Here is a 17,987-nt window from a genome sequence, read left to right on the forward strand (position 1 = left end):
TGGGATACAAAATGAACATTTTATTTTTCTTTGATACATTTTGCAATTCATGCCATCAACATTATTCATATTAATGTTAAGTCCAGAAGGACAAGTGCAAACCTGACTGAAATTTATGAACAGAGACCAGGAATGGGTAAAATGTATAAGGTACAAAATCACGTTTTATAATACAATGCTCAAAGGTTTTTTTATCAAACAATATTTTACAGATTAATCTTAATAACACAATATATACATTTCAGTACTTTTTTGGGATAAATTCTTACGAATAGATTTTCTTCTCCCCATCATCCATCTGAAGGCAAACATCACACCTATTTGAGCTCTTCACAGAGAGTGAAGAACTCTTCAGTTGACAGATAATGAAATCCATAGAGGCATATTGAAAATGGCAACCATGTGATGATAAAGGTACAGGAGAGTTGTGCAACTCGTGCAATAGCAATTATTGACACATTAAGACAAATTTAATTAAGAATCCTGAAACAACATAAAATGTGTGGTCAATAAACTAAAGTGGCACTTAATGGCGAAGAGTATGGCTATGGCAACTGATGGTGGATAATTGTGTATAAAATTTCACTTTTCAACATTACATGGAGATGAACCGAAAGTGCTCAAGATTGTCCTATAAGATAATAATAATAGTAAATATTTTTTTAACATTGGGCAGGGATGTGGCTTTGTAAAGGAGCTGAAAAGACAAGAAACAAGAACTACGTAAATAAATAAACAGATGGTGGAACATTTATGCCTGGAGTATAAGATCATCATCTTCATCGTCATCATCAAACCTTACGTCCTTCATCAACAAAGCGCATCATGGAAGGCATCTCTGGGTCAGTCTTCGGGTTGATCTTTGACCCATTTAGGCCTAGAATTATTGAATGCTTTAACCAGTGAAAAATAGCAGATATACAAGCTCACAGCGCGGCACCAAGTGCCGCGCTGCGAGCTTGTAGATCTGCTATTTTTGAAAAAGTCGTGAAAATGTGTGCAAATCTTTGAATATGTATTTTCAAAGCGAACGTTTGCAAATCAAATTTTGCTTCTGGGTGGTCCCTGGAACTAAATATTTTGAGATGCGGGTCCGTGGCCAAATAAATATAATTTTGGGGGTCCTTCACATGAAAAGGTTTGAGAACCACTGACATAGTAGTCTCTCAAAAACAGACTAACTGAGCTCCATTTAAGTAAAAAGGACCCTTTGACGATGGCTGGCCAGATTGCTGACATAGAAACATAGGTTTTTCAAAAAATCTTAGAAGGATTCAAAAGACACTTATAGAATCGGGTAAAAATTCAAATTTTCAAGATTTTTCAAAAATAGCAGATCTACAAGCTCGCAGCGCGGCACTCGGTGCCGCGCTGTGAGCTTGTATATCTGCTATTTTTCAATAGTTAAAGCATAAAATAATGATACACAATAATGTGTGCCCGTTCTGAATGGGTTGAATGTCTGCCTATAAAAGGTTATCTTCCTGTAGGCGACAGGAGCCAGTGCTTGTCCTTGGGGCAGGTTGGTACGACCGGCCCACACGAGAGTTCAGTTCTGGTGCCTGAGTGCAACCTCTGCTCTGTGGACCAACCATCTGCCAGCTCTGCTCTCAAGACAGGGCTTCGTCCCACTGCCTGCCCGCATAATTACACCCGTCAGCAGGAGTAGCATGCGTCATTCACACAGACACATACGTACACACCCGCACATGTCAACAGACACACAGATCAGCTTGCTGACCTCTTATCCGTCACAGCGTTAGCAGCAGCAGCAAACAGCGCGCGTACAGCATCCCACACAGATATAGCTCTATAGCGTGGCCCTGAAAATCGGAACGCTTCAGCCCCCAGTGGGTCTCAGCGGCCACTGCCGCGGGCAAGTTCGTTTAGACACTCTCCGAGAGTCTGAGAGTCACATGGCTCAGCAGATGAGACCGTGCTGGATGTCAGTCCGAGTGGGGTATTGGGTTTCGCTGAAGGAGAACGTGCTGCGACCCGTCTTCAGCTCGCCCTGGCCCGGGAACGTGAGGTACGAGCCAATTAAGTCCAGCTCGGGGGACGGCGCAGGACTCTCTGGCTCCGATTCCGATTGGCTCGTCTCTGGCTCGTCCAACGAGGAGGCAGCGGAGGTGTGGATGTGGGTGTGAGGGTGGCTGTTTGAGTTCAGCCAGGGGTGGTTGAGGCATTCTTCTGCTGTGGCTCTTTTCCTGTACACATAAAAAAAAAAAAACACACAGGGTGAGTGGAAATTCCCAAATATTTTGCAGAACCTGTAAGATTCTCGGTGTCTTTCAAGTCACCCAATGCCCTTCTCTCGTTGATGCTATCCACTGTTCCTTTTCAACATTTCCGTTTGGCAAAAATACTAATACTACAAAATATGTTCTAAAAGAAATCCCCTCCCTTGTAGAATTAGTAGCCCACTCAGGAATTTTCCATTTTTACCCCCCCTTACATCCCCAAACCCTACCGCTAATTTGCTGCAATTAAACTACACTAACTGGAGATTATGGCATTGAATCAGAGAGAGACGCTGCCGCTACTTTTCACTGACACATTGTGGTGACAAATTAAGGGCTCCTGTGTTCGGAGCACTTCATCAAATAGTGACAGCTGTGACGTAAAAAGGGTCTGGGAGAACCGTTGATAGACAGACAGGCCAACGCTTTCCCCAGAGACTGGAAACCTTCACCAGGAAGAATGTGTTGTGGTTGCTATTTTAGAGACGTTTTACACCAGAAAGAGTGATGGGCCTGAAAAGAAATGTCTACCGTCGGTATTATGACTGCTGAACCATGGATTTTTACTAAAGGAAATGCGCCTCGTATAAATGACGTCAAGCAATTACCACACACACATTGCTCACACACATCAGGATGTGTTACTTGAGTCACATCCTTGATACATTTGAGTCAGAAATGCAGTAATTCAGGATTGCGTGGCAACATGTCAAGAGGTGCTAAGCTAAAGCCTCACCTGGGGTCCTTGACAAGCACGGATCTGATGAAGTCCACAGCCAGGGAGGAGACGCCCTCGAAGGTGTCCTGCGAGTAGTCAATGTTGACCTGGGAGATGTTGAGGAATGTCTCCTGCTTGTCTTCCCCCAGGAACGGAGACTCACCGGTCAGCATGACGTAGGTCAGGACCCCGATACTCCTAGGCGATAACAGGGCGAGACAGAGAGAGGACGAAAGAAGGATGAGTTAGGGTTAAGCAGAAGAATGTCTACTGCTTTGCGACAGCAGAGGGCTATTCAAAAGGTTGTATTCCACTTTGACATCCTTAGCTAAAAATGAACCTGAAAACATACACATGAAATGTATACTGCAGGGGTCTTCAACGTTTTCAGGCCAAGGACGCCTTAGTTGAGGGAGAGACGAAGCAGGGAACCCCACAACATTTTCATAGATTCCATTTAGTTTCATTGTTTGACAGCACGATTATCAGTGTACCTTTCACTCTGTACTTAGTCTGCTCTTTTTTCCCCTCTACACCAAACCTCTTTGCCGAAAATAGCCGATCTACAAGCTCACAACGCCTCGCAGCGCTTGTAGATCTGCTATTTTTGGCTAAAGTTCTCAGAATATGGACACTAGAGTTCAAGTGGTCAATATAAAAAAGGAGAAAAAAACTTTCTGAGGACCCCCTAGGGATCCCGGACCCCCTGTTGAAGACCCCTGATATACTGTATTTACCCTTTCTTTTTGTTTGATGACAAATAGTTATATTTTAACGTGCAGCATGATCATGTCATCCCCATGCTTTTTCACTTTTTGTGAGACAAACCAAAATGAAACTACACTATAACAACAAGTCTAATACCGACTGACAGATCACACACAAAACAGAGACGTAATCCTGTTAACTTGTTCAACTCACCACATGTCTGTTGAAGTGCTGATGGGTTCATAGTTCAGAATCTCGGGGGCTGTTAACAAAAACACATAGTCCAATTAGTCACGATAAAACACACCATAACACAGACACTCGCACGGATATACAAGGTAATAGGGTCATCCTGTGGCACAGAGGGGCTGTCACAATTATTACATAATCGTCTAATCGCAAATATTTTGTCATAATCGTGAATGTTGAAAATCTTTCATACATTTACAATCATTTTCAGAAATAGTGGAAATAGCAGATCTACAAGCTCACAACGCGTCGCATCGCGGCCTTATTTGAAATGACACCCGAGCTCCAGGCGGAGCGGCTCGATTGTCCACGACACTGCAAGCGGCGCGAAGGCCAGCGGACCAGGGCCGCGCGGCCGGCGGAGCGCCGCGCGAGTCACGAAGCCGTGGTGAATGCAATCGTTATATTTAAGCCCACGATAAACGCCCTGTCCAAGCGACTACAATGGAGCGCTCCCTAGCTCCGCTTCAGCCAATCAAAAGCTTCGGTGGGCGGGGTTTCCCTGGAGCTCGGGTGTCATTTCCAATAACGCCGCATCGCGACGCGTTGTGAGCTTGTAGATCGGCTATTTCCACTATCAATGTTATTTTTTAAGTAGAAAGTTGTCAAATATGACAGTAATTTCTTTGTATATTTAGGTTATGTGTCATATCTGCCATGTGCAACTTCAAAGCCTACAAGCCAAACAGAAATGTAATTTTCAACGACAAAAACACAATTAAATCGTTAATCGCAATTATTTGAGTGACAATTAATCGTCATGTAAAATGTCATATCGTGACAGCCCTACTCACCAACATACTCTGGGGTGCCCAGGATCTCCCGGACTTCCGTGACGTTGTCCATGCGTCTGGACAGGCCAAAGTCCACAATGCGGATGTCCCCCAGGGGTCTGGCACTGGTCAGCAGGATGTTTTGGGGCTGGAGATGACAGAGACAAAAACACGATTAGACAAGAGGTCACACAATCTCTAGTAATAATTGAGTTGGACAGAACATCCCCCCCACACACACACACACACACCTGGGATCTACATTAATTCCAGATGATCAGAATGAGAAAAACAATCTGTACGTGCAAAGAGGATTTAATCTATCAAAAATCTAGCAGCTTTTTCTAAGCCAAGATATCTGCTAAACCAGATGAGATGAAATACATCCCAACTAATTAGATGGCCCTTACATGAAAGTGTGTGCAATACATCTCGGAGAGACAGGAAAGTACATGGTTTAAATCACACAATGAAGAGTAGCACATTCTTCATTGTCATGTGGAGTTGGCCATTGCAAAACTGTCCACATTAAAACATTTGTTCTTACTCTCTTAACTCATTGAGTGCCAGCCTATCACCACTAGAGGGCGCCCAGTGACCAGAGAATAATAGAGATATGCTGGTAATGCATGCCCAAGCCCTGGAGCCCAAGCCCAAGCCCTACTTGCCTGAACACTTTCCTTTGTGCATGTACAGGAAGAGGATGAAGTTAGCTTGAAGTTAGCTATTGGCTACCAAGCATTTTAGAAGCCTTATTTTCGTCAACTTAGCCATGATTAAACCTTGCACACCTCATGCATGGGAAAAAAACAGAGAAGAATGAGCTCTAAAAAATCCAATGCAATCCTGGATTGCATTGGAGTGGATTTGTGCAGTTTGTTCACAGCTTTCAAACAAAAGAATCCGATTGGAAATCCGTTCAGGCATTCTTGAGATAATCGCCATTATGTTTTACATGTAATGTAAACAAAAATGGCTGCCCTGTATGTTAGATGGGGTTGTATGGGGGTGGAACATGCAAAATCGCGATTGAAATCATGTTCACCAGATTTGATGGGGTCCAAAAAAAAAAAAAAAAAAAAATCAATTTTTTTTTTTCAATTTATTTTTTTTATTTTTTTTTAAAAGCCGAACTTGTTCGGGATCGGCACTCTACGATACGCTAATAAAGCCGAACTAGTTCGGGATTGGCACTCAATGAGTTAAATATGTTATTTTTTAATTAGCCTTTATTTGTCCAGAAAGTCCCATTCAGATACAACTCTCTTTTACACAGGAGACCTAATGTAATAGCAGAAAGGAAGAAGAGACACTGGATTCATCTGAAACAGTGGTGACTTGGCAAAAGAAAAATATATGGGTAACATGATAGTGTGGTGGAAAATGGATTCTGAAATATTTAACCCAGTCAGGGTTGTTATGTTCTGAGCTTTGTTGGCATAACAGGGTGATGATGATGATAAAGTAAGTCTTGCCACTGTAGACCAGTGGTTCTCAACCTGTGGGTCAGGACCTCCAGGGGGGATGCCAAATTATTTTGGGGGGTCCCCAGATGATTAACTTAATGTGCAACATTGTTTTCTCGCTCAACAGTAAACAAACCAGCATACATTTTTATGCACATTTCTAATTTGACATTTTAAGGACGTTTTAATACCTCTAAAATTGTCAAATATTAGAGGCAGACATTGTGAAAATAGCTGATCTACATGCTCACAACGCCTCGCAACGCATGGCATTGTGAGCATGTAGATCTGCTATTTTCACAATATAACGTGTTATACAAAGTGCTCGTCAGGGTGGGGGGGTCCCCAGTTAAAATATGATTATTTTGGGGGTTGCGGCCTGAAAAGGTTGAGAACCACTACTGTAGACAACAGAGTGTACATACTTTTAGATCCAGATGGACCACATTGGAGCGATGCAGGCAGGCCACACCGGTGAGGATCTGTCTGACCAGCCGGATCACATCCTGCTCTGTGAAGGCCTCGTCGCTCTCAGCAACACACTGGTTGAAGATCTCTCCCCCCGCAGCGCTGTGAAGAGAGCAGAGGAAGGAAAGGAAGAAACAAAAAATGAGTCGAGTAAAAAGGAACTTTGTGAACTTTGTGGATAAACTCCCACCTCTATGGGGTTTAACTTGGCTCACTTTCACTTAAGCTTATTATTATTTTTTACTTCTCATAATAAATTGTACCATGAATAGTGAGAGGACGCCCTTCCCCTCGATACAGATTTATCACACAATCAGGATGGCAATGGCAAATTCCAACCTATTCAGTTAGCAGTACAATCTAGCCTTATGTCAACGACTCGTTAAAAAAATACAATTACATAATTTAGCGCACCGCCCCCAAACCACCCCATTAGTGTACATTGGCTGGGAGAAACAAGGTCCATTCAAACACGCACGCACGCGCGCGACACACACACACACACACACACACACACACACACACACACACACACACACACACACACACACACACACACACACACACACACACACACACACACACACACACACACACACACACACACACACACACACACACACACACACACACACACACACACACACACACACACACACTGTCAGTTCAACATAAATCAGGAGAGCCATAAGGTACCACACCTCTCAACAGTGACTCCCTGACCCCAGGTTAATGAGTGCAGATATGAGGGGGTCATATCAGCTTGCACAAGCCCAGATAACAGCCCCGATCAGATAACAGAACAAAACAAAAAGGAAACCAGCAGGAACATTGGCAAATATGTATAATATCAAATAGAGATGCTCCGATTGCGGGGGCCGATACCGATCACCGATCAACTGGGATCAGTATCTGCCGATACCGATATTCCCGATCACAGCGTCAAATCCATAAATTCTTCTATTTATTGTGTTACTGTAGCAGCATTTATATATTTAATGATTCCTCTTACAAAACATTGACATTGTATATTAAGTATAAACATTAGGAGATTGCAGGCTGAGGTCCTTTAGTATCCAATTCAACTTGTAGGAGTTGAAGCTGAGGTTACATTCAGTCCCACAGATAAATATTGTGAAAATAGTTGATCTAACTTGTAGATAGGCAAAGCCGATACCGATCAAAGCCGATAGAGGCATTATCGGCTGATCGCGATCACTCACCGATCTCTAATATCAAACAACCAAGGCTCCTGACCTGAATAAGACCCCACACTCCAGTGGATGCAGAAGGGAATTTTAATCAACTGGACGTATAAATCCCAGTCTGGGAAACTCCCAACAAGTCCTGGATTACCAACACCTGCGCAGGCCCCAGGTTAGTGATTAGGGATTATCCTGATCTTTGGCTTTTTTAGGAAAGCTAATTATAAAAATCAAGGTGACTTCTTATTGTTGTGAAAAATGGTGCGCTTGCTTGTGTAACAATGTTCAGTGAACTGGAGACATGGTGGATTTACGTTGGATGCTCCATGATCATATCAGTACCTAGAGCTGACAGGTTAGCCCCAAAAAGCAGAACCATGTGTGAGGGATTTAGATGGCACACACATGCTTTCTATCTTCAGAAGACGTTTTGTGACCCAGCCCTGGGCACATATATTGTTACATAACTATCACCACACAATCCCTTGTTAGCCTTGCAACCCTGCACTCTATACTGTCCTCAGCTGTGAAAATAGCTGCCGTACCACCCACCCCACTTGTTGAGGCGTTTAAGAGCACAGGAGGAGGCTTCCAACAAATATTCCTGCACCGGTTCAAATGTACAGCGAATATAAGGGAGGGCCTGGTGCCGTGATTTTGGGGGGAAAGGAAATGAGACACACGTGAATGTGCTTTGAAGCATATCTTTTATATGAATGTTGAAAACTGGGCATTGGGGAGGGGAACAGGAACACACAGTATAAGGCTGCTCATTGCAGTCACTGAGCCATTCCATGTGTTGGACGTTAGTTATGACGTTAATCAGTCAATATGCCCATTCAAAGCTAAATCTTACCAGGGTGTGGGCTATTAGAGGGAAACAAGAGTGTCTGAATAGCTTTATTATACACTTAAAGGAGCAATTCACCCGTGTTCAGCCTTATCTTCATGTAAGTTGCTGCAGGTTTCTGAGCTCTCCAAAGCCATCCTCTGAGACGGCGTGAGTGGACAGAAATGTTAGTGAGTAAAAATGGCATTTGTTTTTGTTTTTAAAGATTAAAAATCACACCCGTGTGAAGTGGAGCTGTGTGTGTGTGTGTGTGTGTGTGTGTGTGGATCATGTGTACCGATTTTTGTGACATTTGAAGAAAATATGTAGGAAAAGGAGCAAAAAGTGTGTTTTGGAGAAAATTCAAGATGGCGGAAAATCTATCATGGCGCAAATGGGCGTGGCCTATATGGGGAGATGCATCATGACCCAAGGAATCCAGGGAAAAAATATTTTTAATTTTCCGACCTACGGTTCAAGAGTTACAGGCCAAAACGTAAAGTGGGGTGTTATGGCGCCACCATGCGGCCAAATTACACAATTATTTTTTATTTAATCCTTGAAATCATTATGAACCTCCTCTCCAAGTCTTGAAACTCTAGCCCCTATGGTTTGCGAGAGACAAATAATTGAATGTGAGTTTTTGCGATTCCCATTATAAGTCAATGGGGAAAATTAATTCACTAATAAATTAATATCAATTAAACTATAGAACCTTTCTCTTAGAAAAGTAATAGCCCACGATTCCCGAGTAAGGCGGTCGATTTGACATATGGCGCGAGTGTGTGGTGGCAAAACTGTGGGACTAGTGGCGTGCCGAAGTTTAGGAAGTTCAGGCTACATACACACAGACACACACACACACAGACAGACAGACAGACACACACACAGACCCACACAGCCACGTATAGGGAGCCTGTGCTTCACACAGCTCCAAAAATAAAATAATAAAACATATGGATACCAGGTTAGAAGTGGTTAACCTGCAGCAGAAGAGGCAAAATGTATAGTTGTGTCATTTCAACAGGCTGAAGATTCCAGCCAAACACTTGAATGGAATGATGATACATCTCAGGCATCTAAACATCGTCTCTTCTCCCTCAAGAGGGTTAAATGGCCTCACTGCTTCAGTGTGTAAAAGTGGACATCCTCCCCCAGATGAGTCTCACACTAACTAACCACATTAGAGCCAAGTCAAGAGTTGAGGGGATGACCAGAAACTGCATCAACTCTGGTTTCTCACTGATGTCAAATAAAAGAACTTTGTTCTTTGGCCATTACATTATGCCATTAGTGAGTTCAGTAGTGCTCTGACATAATGACTTTTTGTACTGGTAAAAAGAAAAGCTATTTAGAAAGATGAATGGTTAATGGTAAGGAGTGAAAGATAAGGAATTAATTAAGAAATAAATAAAACGAAGAGAAAGGCATTTTTGAGAGAAGGAATGAGAAGGAACTCAAAAAGATCAGATTATTCTCCGAGGGGAAAGGCAGAATTACTGTAGGAATGATCCAATACAGTCAGAAGTAGAGAGAGAGCCATGGAAAAACGATATGGTGCCAGATCAACCGAGAGTTTAAGCGATAGTATTTTCATAAACATAGGCTGTAGCTTTAGATGTCTGCGATTCGGAGCTGGCCTTGACTGGCTACGCAATCTGCCTCTCTGGCTTTAGTTCCCAGGCTTCATGCAGGCTTTGGGACGTCATCCGCTCTTTATCTGCTTATTTACTCAAGGTTATGAGTTCAAATACATCTTGGCTGAGAGAGGTCTGTTTTTCACGTGTATATATGCACCTTGTATTATCTGAAAACACGGAGTCAATTATATTGGTACGGTTGAATAAGACAACGTCTAGACGTAAATAGTGGTGACATGTTCTACAGTAACTTTATCCTACACTCAGTTGAAGGGGTTAATCACCTTTCCATTCATTTGTACACTCATTTTACTGTGGTATATCAATTATATCCTCTAACCCTACAGGAAACTAATGGCAATTATATAGGGTGCAATTTGTTCTACACTCTGTCTCCAAGATAAAAACAATGTATGTGTGTGTATGACAGTGGTCATACACACACTGATGCAAGTTCATTTTGCCATCACAGTGGACTTTTCTCTTGACTAATTATTTTGTAGGGGTTCCTGTGGTGCTTAGATGGACTGCAGCTACAGATGATGAGAATTCAAGTTCTCACTTCTATGTCTTCTTTGACATTACCAGGGATGTGGTTGTGGCTGTGTGAGCGAGTGCGTGAGTCATGTTTGCACACTTTATGCCAGTGGGCTACTCTTGAGGCCCCTGCTTAACATTTCAACCCACAGGAAATGGAAAATGGCCCTACTGGTCTGCAGTTATTAAAACCCACACTGAGGTCAGTTTGGTAGATGAAGTTCCTCGACAGCCAAGGGTCTTGCAGTAATTGTAGCCGTGGTTCTAAATACACGTGCAGCTAACTACACAAAGAGAATAAACATCGTGTAATTTACAAAAAGCAGTGGATGGATGATCTCAAAATACGTAATATAATAATAGAGCTCTTCTCGTGTATAATATTAGACAAAAGGCATAAGCTGTGCTAACTGCTTGATGAAACAAAGTATTCCCAATGCGACTCGCTGGCAGCCAGAGAGTAGCTGTTGGGCAAGTTGACCTACTGCTATGTTTTCTCTGCAGGCATGCAGGGGTGAACTGTGGTGCTACTTCCTATTTCACACTTCAGTCAGAGGTCAAACACAGACCGCCCCCCCTACACCCCAACCCCCATAGAGAAGCCTTTGTTCTGCAGGAGCATTCCAAGTCTGGGATGGGGATGACAGGGTGAAACTGTGGAAGAGGCAGCTTCCTGCCTGCCCCTCTGTGTAGCGGGCAGTTCATGAGCAGCAGGGTCAGAGGAGGATGGGGTCTCGTCTGTAATGACGGCTTAATGAGGTAATTTAAGATGCCAACTGCTCTCCCCAAATCCTAATTAAAATCTCATTAGCAAAGTCATGGAAGATATGGACAGTGTCATGTGACACGTACACCACCAGACCAGACAGAAGACAGACGAGCAGCCTGAACTCCCTGGGTCAGACTGTGACTAGGATTCCACTGGTAACGCACCTGTGTTTTAGTGAGCCTTCCTTGAGATACAAGGTATATTATAGTCAACAGCCTCTGTTGAAGATAGATGTGGAAAATCTTAAATAAAAATGTTTTCAGCACTTTAGGACAATAGGACAGTGACCATTGTCATCTCTAATTGGTGGGATTGAGCCCATCTATGCTTATTAGGCAGACAGAGACACCTGCATTCTGATTTGAATTTCATCATATGCCAACATATTGTTCCACCTGCCTTTTCCCTTAAATTTAGTATTGTCAAACGTATAGGGAATACATACATTTTAATTGCAAAGTAAAGAAGTTGTCCCAGTCTATGGTATTCGCACCACAACAGCCTCTGCTGCACAACAATATTACCAAAAACGTACTCACTGACAAAGTTGCTGTGCACAGTAAGCAGAATCCGGTTGCTCTACATTGGTATTTAAATGGCAAGTTTCTGACAGTCACTTACGGTTACGAGAATCAGAAGTGTTGTGGTTAAGATTAGCATATCCACTAACCACAGGAGAGAAAGAATCTCCTTATAAGGTAAGAGAGTTCATGTGTGCGTGCGTGTTTGACACTTTTTTCTTTGACACTTTTATTTGTTGCTGAGGTAACATTCAGCTGTGCTCTCTGCAAAAACATATTTAACTTGCAGACAGGAAGTCTCTCAGTGTTGAGGAGAAGATTCTATCTGGTCTGACACTTCTCAAAACAAAAACCCCAGCACTAACGTTCCCATCACTCAGCATCCTGCCTACGTAAGATCAGACCTGTGGTTCTTTCTCAACCATGCTAACTTCACAAAAATCCCTATTAGGCAGAAATCTCTGACTTTGGAGAGTTCTGAGTAAAGCAGTTTGCTGCGCACGTTCACCCAAGAAAAACCTGCAGCGATGGAAAGTTTCCACTGTGTGACACTTAAATGGTTTCTCATTTCCCCCACTTGATTATGAACCTTATCATTTCATCCCAGTTTTCCTGGCAGCAATACACTGCTTTGGCATATACTCAAGTAAAAGAAAGAAAGTTTAAAGCGTGTTAAAGATCATTATAGCCAAAACTCACCCATGTTAAAGACTGTAATAGTTGGAGGGGGTCTGAACAAAAACTGAAGGATATTTATCAATTATGTCCATTAATATAAAAAACCAAAAGACTCAGGTCAGTGTAAGTCAATGGACTCAAATGGATGCTTATGAGTACATTTTTACCCTCTCAAGAGTTCAATTAATACTCAGAATTGTGCTGTGTTCATGTGTACATTTGCCTTGAAGATTGCCTTACCACTCTAGAACCAGGATGATCTCTGTGGTGGTTTCGTAGACCTCGTGCAGTGCCACCACGTAGGGATTAGCCTCGGCCGATTCCAGGACAGCGATCTCGTTTATGATGTCCACGCGGCAGTCCTCGCCCTTACGCCGCTTTCGAAGGAACTTGGCAGCATGCTCCTGCCCCGTTGACTTCTCCATGCACTTCTTCACCACCGCAAACTTTCCCCTGAAGAAGAAGAGGAGGAGGGGGGAGAGGGGGGGGGGGGGCAGAGATTGGTGAGGAGGAGATGGAATAATCATAACCACATTGCTGGCTTCTCAAATATGTTTGGTTGGAGACGCTTGTCTTCCACATCCAAACGGTCAGTAGTGCATCAAATAAAACAAGACAAGAGTGTTCATTTGTGACCCAAGACGGATACAATTCTCTCTGTAATTCAGAAGAGGTAAACTGCCTGGTCATGAAAAAGGAAGATTCTTAGGAAAGATCTCTGTGTTATCACTGACCACAGGAGGAGTAGATAATATGGTTAAAGCAATAAAATCATAGATGATTGAAGTGGTGAACAGTAGTACACTGTAGTATGTAAAGGAACTTGTCTTAACAATCAAGAGAGATGATCCACTTTCTCCTACTCTTCTCCTGGCCATCAGGGCGGCCTGACATGCAGCAGATAAGGCTGACAGTTGGGTTTCTGAACAGTGGGCAGGGACCCGATAATGCTACTTCATAGGTCAAGCACAAACAAAAGACACAAGACGCAACAGCTGGACTTGTAAGATGCCCCCCCTCTCCCTGAAAGAGAGAGTTTTGAGAGGAAAAATAGAACAATAGATCAACTACCGTTCTCATAACCTCATAATTTCATCGCATTCAGCTTTTTTCCCCGCCGCATGTGCGATTACGTTGATGGATTCAAGGGAGGTGCTGAGGGTCAGCCGAGGGTGTGGGCAGGATGTCCGATGTGTGTAGAATCGTCTTTCTCTGTCTAGCACTCCACAATCGCCAGCTGTGCCTCCCACGCTGATAATGAGGCCCTGTCCACTTCCCCATTCTTACCGCTGACAGCAGCGGGGGACAAATGGAATTCTCTAAACGCCTCCACCCAGACCCTTGGCAAGGCCCTGCTTCTCTTTTAGGTTGGGCCGGCAGACAAAAGCCTGGTCAGGTTGACCGGTCGGCTAACACAGCAGCCCCCCTAGCCCGGGTGGACCACCCACCTGACCAGAGCTGGACGGGCCAGGCAGGGGGGTCACTGGCGCTACAGCCTGAGTGGAGCCTCGAAAGAACCCCCAGCTTTAGAAAGGAGATCGTAACCCTGTTGACTATGTCCATTTGGTATCTGTCAAGTTAAAAGACATCCATGATTACAACAACATTTGGATTCATGATTTTGGAAAGTGTGTACCGCCAACCATTAAGGGCACTGAATAAAGGTGTTTAAACAATGATGAGTTTATATTTCCACCATTCAAGTTAGGATGTGAGCTGTGTAAAATAATCCTTTAAATGGTCCTCCTGGTCATTTTCCCACAGAGCTTTACTCTCTAGGACCTCCGTTTTTGTGGTCCACTCCAAATCCCAGCTACTGTTTCTGGCCAAAGTCCGGTTCTGTTGGCTGGCACAAGGGGATCTCAGATATGACTCTATGAGGCTTGTTACTTTTTCTCACTGCATTCTCACATTCTCCAAAGAGAACGGCGAAGACTCTCGTTGCACAAAATGAAAAGGCAAAAGCTCTCTGTCAGAGACTCTCTTCAATTTCTGCCAAGTTCAGAGGCACTTGCTGAGGGACGGGAACGACATAGGCCTACAGACTGTAAAGACACTGACGCTGCAAAGAGCAACAGGAGGCTGCAGGGAGCAAGGAACAACAGGAGGCCTTTCAAAGGCTGACAACAGGTCAAAGGTTACTAAATACAGCCTTCTTGAGGGGAGGGATGCAGCATTCACACCTTGCAACTGGCAGAAGCAGCAACAGTTTCTCCTGTGTGTATACACACACCGTACGTCATAAAATCGAAAGTGCTTTAATTCAACGTTTGGCAGCTGGGAATATGCCATTTTAAGTTTGGTGTTGAAGGACACGTGGTTGGTTCTCTTAGCTCTACTCTCAGACCAAACTCAGACTACCACTAATAAGTGCTTTCTCAAACATCCTGCGTCGAGTCCACACAGACACTTATGAAGATCACGCACCTAATTGGCAGGGTGTTAGTCTTGTCAGTGTCAGTTACAACGTGTCTGCATTCTGCAACTCGTGTGTCATCAATTATGACCCTGCCGTGGTAGAAATGGAGAAATTGGTTTTCCTGTCGAGTCTGTTGTCTTCCTCAAAGACTGAATGACTTGCGTATGAGGGGCAATGACGCCATCATTTGCCCCCCCCAACACACACCATACATGGTGGTACATACCTCCTACTAAAACTCCATATCCTCTCTTGTGAAGATGCTCTCCTGGATACCAGGAACCTAAATTCCTGCAATTTAATGGGATTATGAAGCCTGATGAAGGATTTTGCTGGGTCAAAGTAGCCTACAGTGAAGAGGATGGAGGGAGGAGGGGTGAGTGGTGAGTGTATAGTGCTTGCTACACAGCCACACTACAGCAGGTTTCCAAACTTTTCAGGTCGATACCATTTACACAATGCTGTACCTCCTCCAACTGTATATTATGTTCCCCATTTTCAACAGTTTTTATTTTATTTGTGACACTTGCTTTGGCAATGTAAACGTATGTTTTCTCATGGCAATAAAGCTCCTTTGAATTGAATTTAAATTCGATACCCAAAAAGAGAGATTAGACGTTTGCCTGGCTGGGACCCAAACTAGTGAAAATAACAGATCTACAAGCTCACAAGGCAGTGGTTCTCAAAGTGGATTCCAGGGACTCTGTGGGTTCCTTTAGGGGGGTCTACTCTAAATGGACCTATACCAAATGCACCCGTTAGGGTTCATTTGGTTCCATTTGTGCACTGTCAGAGTTAAGGGGAGACCTTGAAATGTAAAAGTTTGAGAAACAGTGCACTACTACAGCATACTGTGCACATCCAGCTCTCTGCCAACTCCCCAAGCCTTGGCTGGTGTCCCAGGATGTCCCATGGTGTGTCTGACAAGGAGATCTGGCTGCTAGTGCTACCAACTGGCACACACTCTTTATTTAGCCTCGTCCACACTTCAGGGGAAAATACAGGAACCCCAAGCAAACCTCCTGTAAAAACTGGAATTATATGGATGGATGCAGGATTCACACAAGAAGACCAGCTTGGCAGCTGCCAAAAAGGAACCCAAGAAGTATGCAGTGATGATTTAGCATTACTGCGCCGTTGCTGGCAACTTCATTGTGTGGAAAATGACTTTTGGGACTCTGTCTGGGAATCCCCAGTTCAGCACCCGTGGAATGTAAAACGCAGAATGTGGATTCAAATACAATACACTATGGGACACATTTGAGCTGCAGAAAGCATTAGGATGGCTGGAGGGGGCAGGCAGCTTATGTTAATTAACATGACCTCCCATTTTATCCATGGGACAGGAGACTGGCAGGTTTACCTGGTTGGCACCGAGCTGGTGGTGTCTGACGACAATGATAAGGCTATGTCCCAAATTCAAATCTCAATCAACGTTAAGATTGTGAGACAGAGAACATGTTCAAGAATTGAGGCAAAAATATAATTTAAAAACTTGTAGACTGACTATTTACAAATGGCCAAAATGTATAGGTTGATGTGGTAATAATATGTATGTTTTATTGTTTTGTAATAATAACCAATCAACAAAATAGCTAGTTGCTTAAGTTTCAAATAATAATTGTAGTGGATATTTGGATCTGTAATGTAGTGGAGTAGTTAAAGTATTGGAAATGGGAAATACTCAAATAAATAAAGTAGCCTACAAATAGGCCTACCTCAGAACTGTACACTGTACTGTGTAGGCCTACTTTGTTACTTTACTGCCTGTGTGGACAATGACCTGTCTATAAAATCGACGAGCAATCAATCACTCAGACAGGATCTTCAAGTCACTCGGCTCCGCTCATATTAAACCAGACCGTACAGTAGCCTACACTGCACAGATCACTGCGGGGCACAGTTTGGACCCGCAGGGGTGAAATGCTCAATTAACACATATTTCCTATTTGCACATGCGGAAAGAAACCCTAATTTACATGTGTTACAATACAATACACTTGTCAAACAACTGTGTCAAACCGGGTACAACACTAGCCGTTTTTCATTCAATGGACATTAAAGTCCATCATTGTTAAATATAGCCTATTAAAGCATTCAAGCAGCAAACTCACCTGCCCAATTCTCTGCCAACCAACTCGTAATTAGCGGTGAAAGGGACGTCGGTCCGTATCCGCGTGTGGATCTTTGTCACCATTCCGTTCTTATTCATCATTGTTGAATCTGGCATCGCAGTCTGTCTGGTTGAAGCAAAAATAACTTTCTTTAAACACACACACAAAAAGTGTATGTCGATTTTAAGATCCACAAGTAAATACTTGCATGATCTTAAAAAAAAAAGGTTTTGCAGCCCTGCAGCAACTGTCTCAAATCACGAAAACGATATTATAATCCAAGTAAAGAGATAGGGTGATTCCAAAACAATGGGACTTGTCGCCTGTAGCATACACACACACAGCTGAGCTGAGAGTCGACTCGTTGCGTGAAGGTTTTGTTTGAACGCTACTATACATTCCTAACGACAGACTGCTTCTCAGGGCCAACCCTCTGCAATGACGCTCAACACTGGAAGCCAATGGTAATAGCCTTCTGTTGCAGAGAAGGACTCACATCCAGTGGTGGAAAAGGTAGGCTACTCGAATTCTTGACTTACCGGTAAGCCCTAGCCCTGAATACAGGACGGTCATATACATGACCGTCCTGTATTCGGGGCAACGGTAAGCCCCAGCGGAAAGCCTGGTGATGCGAGGCTACCGGTAAGTAAAAG

General features: G+C 43.5%; 1 protein-coding gene across 1 annotated transcript; it reads right to left on the reverse strand.

Annotated features, from left to right (window-relative positions):
- Window positions 1–1,369: 1,369 nt before the first annotated feature.
- On the reverse strand, window positions 1,370–17,661 carry stk17al (serine/threonine kinase 17a like). The gene is made up of 7 exons (XM_080723784.1): window positions 17,335–17,661; window positions 13,042–13,254; window positions 6,580–6,724; window positions 4,710–4,836; window positions 3,880–3,928; window positions 2,977–3,156; window positions 1,370–2,207 (listed from the first exon to the last, which is right to left on the reverse strand). Exons 1-7 carry the CDS (start codon window positions 17,448–17,450, stop codon window positions 1,922–1,924), a joined length of 1,116 nt encoding a protein of 371 aa, XP_080579910.1. The 5' UTR covers window positions 17,451–17,661; the 3' UTR covers window positions 1,370–1,921.
- Window positions 17,662–17,987: the final 326 nt, after the last annotated feature.

The sequence above is a fragment of the Nannobrachium achirus genome, assembly GCF_963921795.1.
Source record: "Nannobrachium achirus genome assembly, chromosome: 4".
Classification (NCBI taxonomy): domain Eukaryota; kingdom Metazoa; phylum Chordata; class Actinopteri; order Myctophiformes; family Myctophidae; genus Nannobrachium; species Nannobrachium achirus.

Bases quoted from the DNA above. Each gene is read 5' to 3' on its own strand.
- stk17al (XM_080723784.1), bottom strand. From the start codon at position 17,450: ATGCCAGATTCAACAATGATGAATAAGAACGGAATGGTGACAAAGATC. The intron at 3,157-3,879 runs GTGAGTTGAACA...GTTATCGCCTAG, and splicing joins AGCACTTCAACAGACATGTG to GAGTATCGGGGTCCTGACCT. The intron at 2,208-2,976 runs GTGAGGCTTTAG...TTATGTGTACAG, and splicing joins GTGCTTGTCAAGGACCCCAG to GAAAAGAGCCACAGCAGAAG.